At 47.3% G+C, this 12,180-nt stretch overlaps 1 protein-coding gene across 1 annotated transcript in view; it reads right to left on the bottom strand.

Annotated features, from left to right (window-relative positions):
* LOC144177370 (AP-3 complex subunit mu-2-like) overlaps positions 1-12,180 on the bottom strand; it is a 94,104-nt gene that overhangs the window by 49,973 nt on the left and 31,951 nt on the right. The window contains exon 4 of the mRNA XM_077705259.1: positions 9,185-9,306. Within this exon, the coding sequence (XP_077561385.1) occupies positions 9,185-9,306 (122 nt within the window). The remainder of the gene's footprint in view (positions 1-9,184; positions 9,307-12,180) is intronic.

The raw sequence follows: 12,180 nt of genomic DNA, 5'->3' as shown, positions 1-12,180 counted from the left end.
GTGAGGCTTGGAAATGGAAGGGGGGGGGGGGGGGGGGGGGGCGCTGAAAGGCAGAGTAGATGGGTTTGTGCAGTCCCGTGCGGCCCGCAGGGGTGAGGGCAAGGCGAGCGAGTTGTTGGACCGCTGTGCTTCGGGGAGCACAGAAAGGGGATTGTGAATAGCTAATTTGAGAAGGTGGTGCACCCCATGAGGCGAGCAAGTATGAGCTGAGGCTTGCAGGAGGCCGGAGATAGCTTTATTCGCTGTATCCGGATCAAAGCTGTGGACGACTCTCCAGCTTCAGCTCCAGTGTATAGCACGACTTAGTATTACACTCTGCGATTTGCACAGATGTAATCTTGCTTAGCGTGATGGCATAACTGGCATTGGGCGTGCTTGCGACGACTAAATTTTGAGACGTTGCCATTTGAACAACGATGGTGCTGTAAATTCCTGCTAGGGAATCGCACTGGCCGTCATGAAGCTTTGAAGAAGGGTGTGAGGTGGCCAGGCCGCAGGGCTGAGGCCTGAGTGGGGACGATAAAACACAGTGTAATTGTCTTCCGGCAACCGTGGTTGCCGTGCGTGGTGGGTGTTGGCACTAGTGGTAGGTGAAACACTGCGTTGTGGCGGCCGGCAAGGCTGACATGGCATTGCACTGTGGCTTCGAAGAGCCCTTCTTGGGGTGACTTGGAAGACCCATTCTGAGTAGATGACAGGGGTTCAGAAGTTCTCCGGTGGGATAGTAGGGCCACCCATTTCTCCATGGCCTTTTAGGAGTGGGGGGGGCGGCTCCGTGCCTGCCGCCACAGCAGGAGTATGGAACAGCATATGGAATAACTTAGGCGTGCTAGGCTTAGCAGGAGCACCGTCGCCTCCAAAGTTCAGAGCTTGATAATCAGGGAAAGAGAGGATGGCACCTCAGGCACAAAAACATACTGGATAATGTCAGGAGCACAATGGTGAAGTTATTCACTTGCCAGCGTGGTTCAGAACGAGAGACCATACAAAACATGACCGTCTGTGTTGGCCCCTGGCAGCGAATCCTTTAAAAGGGTTTGTCAATTGTTTCTGCGGCAAGAACCAAGCATACTGAAGCTATCCTGCTGCTTTCAGCTTTATTTAAGATACTATATTTTATATGTGGTCAATGCTGAGCTCATGTGGTGACCCCAACCACATAACACTTTACTCTTTAAAGAACAAACGACAGTTTCATGACCGTTCATGTCAGTTTTAAGAAGCAAACTCAGCGAATACAGCAACATGAGGCATGAAAAATAAGCCAAACCCTTACAGGCATGCCGCCGTGGTGAGGTGGTATCATGCCTGCTTTGCACTTGCTCACCATTCCCATTCCCTGTACCCACTATGCATGCATTTTACATAAGCACACACAAAAAAATTCACGCACCCCTCCGTCCAACGACGATGGTTGAACGCAAAGCTTTCTCATGCTGGATTCTTTCGTTGGCGAATCCCACACTGTGATTATGCACTGCTCTGGAAGTACACATCCCTTTTCTAGAATACCCACAGCAACTCCCAGGTGTGCACTCCGTAGGACTAACGTTTGGGTTTGGGATGTACGGTGCGAATGGAGCAATCGGACAGATGCCGGCTTCATAACGCGAGGGACCCAGGTTCGATTCCAACCACTGAAGTGTTTTTTTCTTTCACTCCACCCACGATCGTTCATCCTCATCGTCAGAGAAAGTTGGCTTTCCTGCAGGGCACATTGGTGTACAATGCCATCACTGAGGACACTCAAGCTTTGCTTTAAAAGCACATGCACCGCCAGCGTCCCTGCACACATGCGCAAGAATCTGGGATATGCGCTTCTGAAAGGGTATAGACACAAAGAGTTGTGACGAAAATTGGCAAAAAAAGAAGAAAGAAAGAAAGAAAGAAAAAATAGTGGCAAGTGCCGTGATGCCAATGCCTTCTTGTCATAAAAGCCTATTCTAGGAGCACGAAAGTAGACAAGTTTGTTCTCCCTGTGTCCTATGTAAAAGAAGAAAAGGAACATTGCCAGCTTAAAAAAAGATTAGCTGTGCGCACTATTTGGTCAGAAAATCGAGGATTTGGGGATTGTGCCCGCACACAGCTGGGCTTATCTCTTTCTTACACTCTCTAGTGCAGAGCGGGGCAGCTTGAGCAGTGCAGAAGCATGAGGGCAGAGTTTGTTAATGCCAAGATGATGATAATGATGGTCGGTGTTTAATGGGCCAAGGCCAACTAGGGCAAAGAGCACCCAAATAAAAACATTATGACAGTGGTGTAAACGTAAATACTAGAATAAGTCAGTTAAAATAAAAGTGAAATGAAACAAAAGGCAATGAAGACGGCTGGTGTAGGGGGCCAGGTTCTAGCTATACGTGACAAAAAATGAGGTGTAATTAGAGGTGTGCGAATAGTGAAATTTGATCTCGAATCGAATTCGAATCGAATAGTGTCGAATAGTGGACAAAAATATCGAATACTGAATACCAAAGCTTTTATTTGGAAGAACAAGTAGGTTGGACATTAACAAACACATGCTCATGTCCTTGAGCCCTAAATAGTAAATACACTAGAAGGAATTGAAGAAATCACAAACTGTCATGTTAATGGTATTACAAATTGTCATGAAGAAACACGATCTGCTCCACATGAGCTGGCTTCAGGCTCTGTCGCCGCGATGCCACAGTGTTCCCCGCAGTAGAAAGCATGCGTTCACTAGGCACCTCTCTAGCAGGGATAGGAAGGTGCCGCAAGGCAATTTTGGCAATACTACCAGGGTAGAGTGCAGCGCCGTGCTCTCTCCAGTATAGCAAAGGGTCGTTCTTCCTGGGGATCAGGGCCTCATTCAGGTACTTCTGGACCTCCTGACTGTGGGGTCTCGGGTTATTTCTCGGGCTTTTTTGCCACGCCAGCAGTTCAACAGTTTCCCAGACTGTTTGCAGGCTTTTTTTAGGACTGGTTGGTGCGTTGGACAGTTCCTGTCTTTCAAACTGCTCTGAAGGAGAGTCCACCCGAGCACATCGGACACCAACTTCTGCGGCAAGCAGCTCAACAGCCTGTGTCTGGTCAAAAGACTTGGTGCAGAAAATAGACTTAAACCTTGGGTCACACAGCGTTGCGAGCATCAGTTCCTTTTGCTCCATAAAAAGAAGGAACCGGGACTTCAAGCTCTTGAGCAAGTTTTTGCTAAACAGACTTGCTTCATTTTCAATGTCACAGTGCCCCTTTAGAATTTGCGCTGTTCCATAGACAAAAAAAACAACGGTTGAAATGGTACCATACTTATGGCCACTCAAATCAGCAGTCGCACCTACAATGGGCTGCAGGACCTGCACCAGGCTTGCTGCAACATTCCATTTGCTTGGTGAAAGGCAGCTCACACTGGTTTCTGATGTTGCCATTTCAAGGGACACGGCATCTTTCAAATCTACCAAACGGCTCAACATGGCATGTTCGCTGTTCCAGCGTGTGTCTACATCTTGAATGAGACTGACATCTGGCAGCTCCATGCGCTTCTGGCAATCTTTCAGCCTCCGAGTTGCCTGAGCACTCTGCTTGTAGTGCCCCACTATGGCTCGTGCCTTCTTGCACAGCAGAGACATGGTAGGCATTTCTTCTTTGGCGTCCCTCACTACCAGCTGAAAAGTGTGTCCCAAGCACTGCCGAGGGGTCCAATCCATTTGGCGTACGGCTGCGCAAATATTGCGGCCATTGTCTGTGACCACGTACGCAGGCACGTTGGTGAGGTCAAGAGACCAGTTCTCGGTGATTTTGGTCAAGCAGGTCTTTATGTTGGCTGCAGTGTGGCTTTCTGGCAAGTGAGCGCACGCGAGAGTAAATGCCTTGATGGTGAGATTCGGTGTCATGTAGTGGCATGTCAAAGCGATGTAACTTTGATTGGTCCTGGAGGTCCACATGTCAGTGGTGAATCTGATCGACTCCACTGAGTTCGCCATGTCCGAAGCGATTTCAACCTTGAGTGAGTCAACTGTGCTTTGGTACAGCTTTGGGATTACTGTTCTTGAAAACGTAGTCCTGTGCAGGACCTTGTACTGGGGCTGCAGGTGATGCATCAAGTCTTGAAATCCTTTGTTCTCAACGAACTGTTACTGTTGCAGGTCCTTCGCGATCATGCAAGCGATGAACATGGTGGTCCGTTTTTTAGCACTCTCTGACGAGAGGCCTTTTCCCTTGGTCATGCCTAGCAAGGTTTGTTGGTCTGCGCCTTTAGGCCACTGGTTTGCCTTGGCTAAATCTTGAATCTCCAAGTAGTGAACGTGGTGTTTGCTCTTCAAGTGATTCAAGAGCGGGCTTGTCATGCTTGCCGGCGTCTTGAGCGTGGAGCTGCATTTCTTGCAGATGGCAGAGGACGGACTTGCCTTCTCGAAAAACTTCCAAATTACGCTTCTTTTTTCGCCGTGGCTATTCATGCTGAATAGCAGGGCATGCGGACGCAACACAGGAGAAGAATCACGGGCATGCGACGACCATGGTGACGACCGCCAGATTGGCTATGGATTGGCGTCGAGAAAGGGTCTTGGATGGGTGATGATAGTGTGTTACAGCAAGGCCAGAATCACAGAAATTTAACAAGACCATAATTATACGCTATTTTGCGGCTGCACAGTCGTGTGATAAAATTAATTAACAAAAGAAAAACAACATTTTCCGGCCCACTATCAGGGGGGAAGAGTCAGTGTCATCGCCATCACAAAATGGTGTCGCCGTAGTAATTTGTTCGTTTTGTCCCGAGTGGGACGCATCATATTTGTTTCCAATGGCGTGAAAATGGCAACACACCTCATTATTACAAAAACCCGTATGTGAGGAAGGTTTTCTGCACGTTAAAGACTGCTGTGTCGCTCTTTCCGTGTATGCCAGTGACACAAAAAAAATCGAGGAACTATTAAAGGAGCCATGAAGAGAAAACACATGTTTGGTTCATTCAAAAGATTGTCTCGTTAGAATCATACTGACACCACTTTTAACGTAAACTTCGCTCAAATACGCTACATAATTAGGAAAAACGGGAATGATCATGCGACCCACCAGCTCATTTCCCGCAACAGAACCTATGATGTCACATGAGCTAAGCTCTGCAATTGGCGGAGGCTGGCAGAAGCAGACGCAAATTAGGTAGAGCTTACAAACTAGACGAACGAGCGATTTGCGCTTAAATTTAGGGCACATTCTTTACAAAGCAATAAGAATGATGGGACAAACAGTGGAAGTTACGAAAGCACATGTAAACATAGAAGTACTGATGCGTTCTGCTGTTCGTACTGCGCACAGCATGCTTGGTTTAGCTGCACAGCACTACGGGGCTTGGGGTTGTCTCAGACGACACTGGCCGATTGACGCAAGCAACGGTGTCTTACGTGACCCCATTTGTCGAGCGAGCACTGTTTCAGGGAACGAATATTTTCTCCCAGAACAAAAACAAGCCAGGTTTAAATGCGGGCAAAAACAAACCAAACGCTTGCCACGGTATGGTGGCGCCATCTAGGTTACGGAACGTAAAGAAACGCGGGAACAAACCAACACCGCTGTACAGGGTGGAGACAACCTTTGAACGGTCCCGTGCCGCCGCAATTGGGCCAACGGGCTCAACGCGTTATTCTTTTCGTTTCCCACGAGACCTAGCAACGCGAAACAGACAATATGATTCAAACTTCTACAGTAAACCGCGTTGTGGCGATAATTTTAGCGCGGTTTTGACACAATGACTTGCTTCAGCGGCGAGCGAGCAACCGAAAATGGCGGCGCCAGCGTATACGTGTCTCTACCAGCGTTGCCAGATGGTGATATGCGACACCAGAAATTGAAAATCTGGTGAAATGTGGTGGCCACTGGTGTTGAGTTCGCAGTGGGGCTACACCAGACAGTATCTGGTGAAAAGTGGTGAAAAACTGTTGGGGCTTAAGCCATAGCTTTCGTTCACTGAAAGGAAGCTTTTTTAGCTCCTACGCACGAAGAGTGACTGACATCACTTTGCTGCAGGTGTGTTTTAGTGCACACTATGAGACTTTTTTTGGTTTTACTCGCCCGTGAAAGTTATGGAAATTGAAATTTTACATTTTGTATTTGAAATAAACCACACTGAATACAGTCCTCCAAAATTACTTAACCCAGGACGTCCCACAAGCGTTTCCTATCTAACAAATCATTCACGAACTTCCCATCTATGTCATTTCGGTTGCCCCATAGGCAGTAAAATGTTATATTGTCGTATATTAACTTGACAAAAATATAAGTTGCACTAGGTCTTACGCTTGATTATCAAGATAAAGAAAAGGTACAGCAAGTGTTGTATTGAATGCGCGGTAACTTTCTGAGCGAGCATTCCCATAGAAAATGGAGGATAGTTCTTTCGCCTAGCCCTGCGAGAGATGAGAATAAAAAATTTGATTTCACTTCGCTCAAACTGATTTTCCTAATCTTAATTATAGCGTTAACCAAGTCGCTCTTTCAGCGATGGGATGAACAAAAGCAACAAAAACGCCTTCTTAAACACTATGTTCCAAAAATAGCATGCACAGAATAGATACCGGAGCCAGAAATAATTTATAATGGCCGTATTTTATTGCTGGTGAAATCTGGTGAAATTTTGACTAGGGGGTGGTGTCGAAGCCACTTTTCAATCTGGCAACGCTGGTCTCTACCCTGTACGGCGGATGCGTGAATCAAGGTACTCTAGGCTACAGAGCGGTCGGTTCCTGTGATGTCATTTGGGACCACGAAAACGCACGATTGAGCGGGAAAATCAAAATTTTAACCTAAATTGTTTAATTTCTCAGTGAATAAAGCACCGTTTGTATCCGGACAAGCGCTGGGGGCACTATAAAACACGAAATCTTTCGAATAAAGCCAACTTGCATTTTCTCTTCATGGCTCCTTTAAATTACATGTCGGCAATGAAGTCTCTGCGGGAAAAAAGGAGGAATATGTCCAAACCTCAAAGACAACTTTCCTGGCCGAAAACGGGTCGCTGGCAATTGTTCGACCAAAATCTTTCGACGTTAGGGTCAGTAAGGGCCCCACTAATCTAGCCGCAACTTTGGCAGCATTCGTAATATTCGTCACGTCGAATTATTCGAGAGTCCGAATGCTGGGTATTCGAAAGCCGAATCGAATTATTCGGGCAAGAAATATTCGATTCGAATTCGAAAATCGAATATTCGCACACCCCTAGAAAAATTTAATCTTAGTTAAAAACTTCAAAACATGCTTGATGAAAAACATGGTATCGCAGGCTTTGCAAAAAGTATATTGGGTGCAGTGGAATATGTTTTTCTGTAAATTTCAGGGAAATGTTTGCATCGTGTTGTGCCGAGTGCTTTGCATTGGATGGGGATGTAGATTTTGGATAGCCCTTTCCACACCTGCTACATAAGAGTCCCCGAGATCCACTGAGCAGATGGGAGTATTGTGCGAGTCAGTTGTGTATTGTCCCAAGTGTGGTTTTGCTATGTGCAGTTTGTTGTCTGTTCCAGTGTGCTTGCCATGTTTTACGGAGCTGCTGTCCAATGTGTGGGTTGAGGTCTGTGAGAGGTAGTGTTAACTCCGCTGTGTTTCGAAGAGCAGCAACGGCGGCCATTTCATCCGCCACCTCATTTGTGGCAATCCCAAAGCATGGCTAGTCTTCCATCGCTAAAGCCGTCAAATGCCTCTTCTGAGCCATTCATAATGGCTGCCTTTTAGGGAAATTCGAAATGCCACAAACACTTGTGAGTGGAGCCTTATTTGAGCATGGGCGGATGCAGTATTTGACGGTAGTAGGCGCCATCTATTTTTCACCACAAAACAACGGGTCACAGCCATGGCGGCCCAGCATGGTCAAAGAAAATTAGAAATGGCAAACCCTCAAGGCTTCGACTCTTAGGGACATCCAGTGTGCTGCCACAACTTTTATAGAGCACACTGTTTCAGGGCTATTTTTCTCCTCACTGACTTTGGTCTACTGAAGCTGAAAGAAGCACCAGCAATAGGACTTCCTTCGGTAACTCGCAAAAAATCTTGACCCCTTTCGAGCCAGTACCAAAGACATTTTTTGCTCAGCTAATGGTCCACACAGCTAAAAGCCCTTGCAGTGTAAACTGTCCCCATGTCGATACACTTGTCACACCATCCTATCCCTTCTTTCTGGAGAAAAGCTGTACCACTAGAGCTAACAAATGCAGATGACAGGAGGCAAGACAATGAAAATTCCACAAAGCTGTAAACACCTGGCCCTCATCCATTTTCACAGGTCCTGAATTGGTCCTGTGGGGGCCCACTTACGGACCTGGTCAGGCCTGTGTTCTGCTTTGCTTGTCCTGTGCCTATCTCATACCTGCCAGGTTTGCCAGGATGGCATTAGGGAGATCTTACTGAGAGGGGGGGGGGGGGGTAGTAGGTACAACAGAATGGGTAACTTTACACACATTTTTTTATTTGCTTAACACATAGCAGGAAATAAACTGTTTCTTCGTACAAACTACTAAGAAGATAGACCAGTCAAATGTTCGACGTGGCTGACACCGCCCTTTTCAGAAAGTCCTGGAAATAGTACTGCAAGTGCAATACAAAACAGCAGGAACTGAACTGTTTTGTTGTTTCGTCTAAGCTAAGAACAAGCTCCACCACTGGAGACTTGCTAAATCTTCAGAACCGCCATCCAGAACGGCCGTGCTCGTGTGTAAATGAAAGCGGCGGCGGCGGCGGCGCTGCGTTTCTATAAACAGTAAACTAACCATGGGTCGAACAGGTTCACCCTCTACACATGCCCGACTACGCTTTTTAAGCACTTCACTGATAACGATGCCAATTGGTGTCGCGTTGTATTGTCAGGTATACCTCCCTCACATTGTGGCCACACTGGGAAAAAGATTCGGCCAGATGGGTGCGTTTTCGGGAGATTTTTGTTTCGGTCGTACAATCGTACAAAACCATGAAAATTCGGGAGTCTCCCGGAAAATTCGGGAAACCTGGCAGGTATGCTATCTGCTCCTCGTCTCGTCCTCAGCGCTGTTAAATACGATCGAACCCCATTCGGACACTGTCGGCACCACAGAAGAGCAGCAGGCTCCCACGCGGCCACTCATGAGCACACGTCCAGGAGTTGCTGCTCCACACCGTCGCCATGGCAAAGAGCGAGAATTGCGGGGCTCCCTCAGTGAGGGTCTACGCAAAGCACAGTCCCTCCAGGAGCCTCTGCACTTACTTGGTGCGCCCCGTGACTGTGTTGGCCAGTGTGCGAAGGATGTTGGGAGGTTTGATGAGCTCCTTCAGGATGTTGGACTCCGTTGCCAGCGGGAAGCCATTGTCCAGCATTTCGTCGAGGAGCTGCACAACACAACCACCTGCTGAGCTTCACAGCCAGAAGGCAGAGTTTCACAGCCAGAAGTGCTTCGTTGGCCGAGTCGGTTCATGGCTTCAACAAAATTAAGACGAGCACAATTACACGGGCAAAGCAACACAAGTGGACTGGACGAGCACTTATCCAGTCTCAGGTTTCTTTGTCCCCGTCCTTTGCCTCTGTTTACTATTTTTTGAAGCTGTACACATAGACTGAGCTAGTGTTGCTGGCTCAATGTGACCTCTGGTTTACATAGCAGTGAGTCTCGGACAACCAGGCAAGAAAATAAACAACACTTCCCTCTTTCTTGTTTCCCACTTTGCCGCCAAACCAAACTGAAATTCTCGGAATGCTACCTCACGTTTAACAGCAGGTGACTGACCTTTCTACTTCTAGGTGATAGCAAAAATGTCAAAGGTCAGAGTTCACCGAGACTGCCATTTGCATTTTCTGGCCAACATTTCCTTTCAACATTTGACCAGTATTTATTCACAGTTGCCTGCAGTGCCTTCTTGGCGCTGCACGAAACTGTGCATGAATAAATATATAAATATGACACTGGGAACATGAGCACAGTCATCGAACAAAGTTGGCCACATATTTTTATGCATGTATTTCTCATGACTGGGATACGTGATACCACAAACATTAATCCCCCCCCCCCCCCCAAAAAAAAAACAACTTTGAACAGAAAAATTTATACGTCTGACCAAAGTGGACAACTACCCTGCAGTTTTGGCCCACTTTGAAGACCCACAAACTAAGTGAACATCACTGGTTCAATACTCTTTACTCACAAAATAAACCTAATTGTGACATGCACTCAAGTAATAATACGCTGTTTCCTTGTAGCCCGTTTTTTCCCCTAAAAATTGCTGAAGTTTCCCCAGGATGTGCTTTCTGTAGACAAAGAAGCCTTCAACTTGGAAAATGCATGAACTACAGCTGTCAAACTTGGAGAATCTGTAATTAAGGAAACTGTGATGCATAGTTCAAAACCAGGTCAATTTGCAAACACATGAATGTCCATTGAGAATACTGGGCCTTCACAATTCACAAGCAGTGCATAGCACTCTGTACACTCAGGGCGGTTCCCTTCGCATCCGCGCAGGTCCACTGCTGAGAAGCCAGCTACACAACGTCCCATACATGGGGGCCAACTTGGGCCTCCAGGAAAGCTGCACACAACAAAATATTAGCAATGTTGGTACAACCACAGCCCCTCGATCAAGCGCACGCAAGGTGCGGCCTGCCGAGTCGCTCCGCTGCCAATGGGCGAACGTGTCTCGGCGGAGTTGACTGTTGCGGCTGTTGTTTTCGGTCAGGGCGCCGCCGTCCGGGGACAAGTCAGAGAGCCGGTCGCGCTTAGACGCGCTGTTGGTGGGAACGGCGCACGAAAGCAAGCGCATCGTTTGCGTTGGTGCGCACAGCCCCTCAAGCGAATATGGTTCGGTTATGAACTGTGATTGTTGTCATTAGAAAGACATTGTTCTGTGTGCGTTTTAGTGACAGTAAGTCTCACGGAAGCGGCGCGATGCTGTGCAACTGCTGTGTGCCACTCTGCGGCTCGAACGCTAAAAAACACCCCGGGGTGTGGTACCACGAGTTTCCTAGCAACTCGGAACGTCGTGAGGTGTGGCTGAAGAATGTTTCTCGCGAAGGGCCAGCGGGAAAAGGAAGCAAATGGCAACCACGTGACTGGTCGCTGGTGTGCCCTAGACATTTTACAGAAAGCGACTACAGGACAACGCGAAGGTAAGGATTTTACTTCCGACCGCCGTACCCACCGTGTTTCCCAACTACCCAGAGTTCATGCAGAAAGGACCTGCAAAGCTCAGAAAGCGTCATAAATGTAACTCTGATGTTGATGCAGGTAGATGCCCAAGAGAGAGCCCCATTCGAAGGTTCCCTGCGTGATCACAATGATGTAGAAGCGCTCGTTCCTGACTTCCTCGTACAAGTGCGCGGAGAAAGTAGGTTTTCAATTGATGTGGGGTGTCAAACCTTTGCAGACATTATGCGCTTCATAGAAGAGAACAAGAAAACAGAGGCCCCACTAACAAAAAAATTTCTCGCCAATTAAACGAACTCGACGGACTGAAAGACCGCCTTCAATAACATAAAAATGACAAGGCGATTCAAGCTTTGTGCAGTTTTTGGAAAGTGCGAAAGAGGGCGACAAATCTGCTCGGTTTATTAGCAACCAAGTGGCTAATTTTAACAAGCAAAAGCCCTCCTACTGTTAAGAAATACTGCGCGAATGTGTGCTTTGGAAAACATGCTTGCAAAAGGGGTATGAACACTTGCTCGCTAGAGGTCTTTTGAAGTTGCCACGTCGTTCCACACTACAAAAGTATGTGGGGCACTCGACCGGTCAGGTTGCTGTGAACTCCTTGATAAAGGAGCGCCTTCGTGTGGAACGCAAGAAACTGTGTGTTGCGCAAGAAGATTATTGCTGATGAAATGGCTATCGCAAAGAAGGTGATATATGACCGACAAGTGGACAAAATATTTGCCATTGTTGACATGGTCCCCGGGAGAGAGGCAAGCACGACACCTCAACTGGCAAACCGCCTGTGGTGTGTTGTTTTACGGGGATTGTTAACCAGCTATGTGATACTCGTTGGCTATTTCTTCACGCGATGCCTGAAGAACGACAAGCTGTTTTGATTGACGATACAGTCGAATCCCGCTACAACGAAATTGACGGGACGTGCGAAAAATTTCGTTGAAGCGAAAATTCGTTGAGGCGAAAATTCGTTGAGGCGAAATCTGCCGCAACACACCACGGAAAGGCCAGAAAAATAGCCCCGTATGCTTCCGCATCATTGGCAGCATAATACAATGTTTAGAAAAAGGAG

This window comes from Haemaphysalis longicornis, unplaced genomic scaffold, assembly GCF_048455015.1.
Source record: "Haemaphysalis longicornis isolate Haplotype H1 unplaced genomic scaffold, Haemaphysalis longicornis Haplotype H1 scaffold_1, whole genome shotgun sequence".
Lineage (NCBI taxonomy): Eukaryota > Metazoa > Arthropoda > Arachnida > Ixodida > Ixodidae > Haemaphysalis > Haemaphysalis longicornis.
This window is presented reverse-complemented; position numbering and strand designations above follow the sequence as displayed.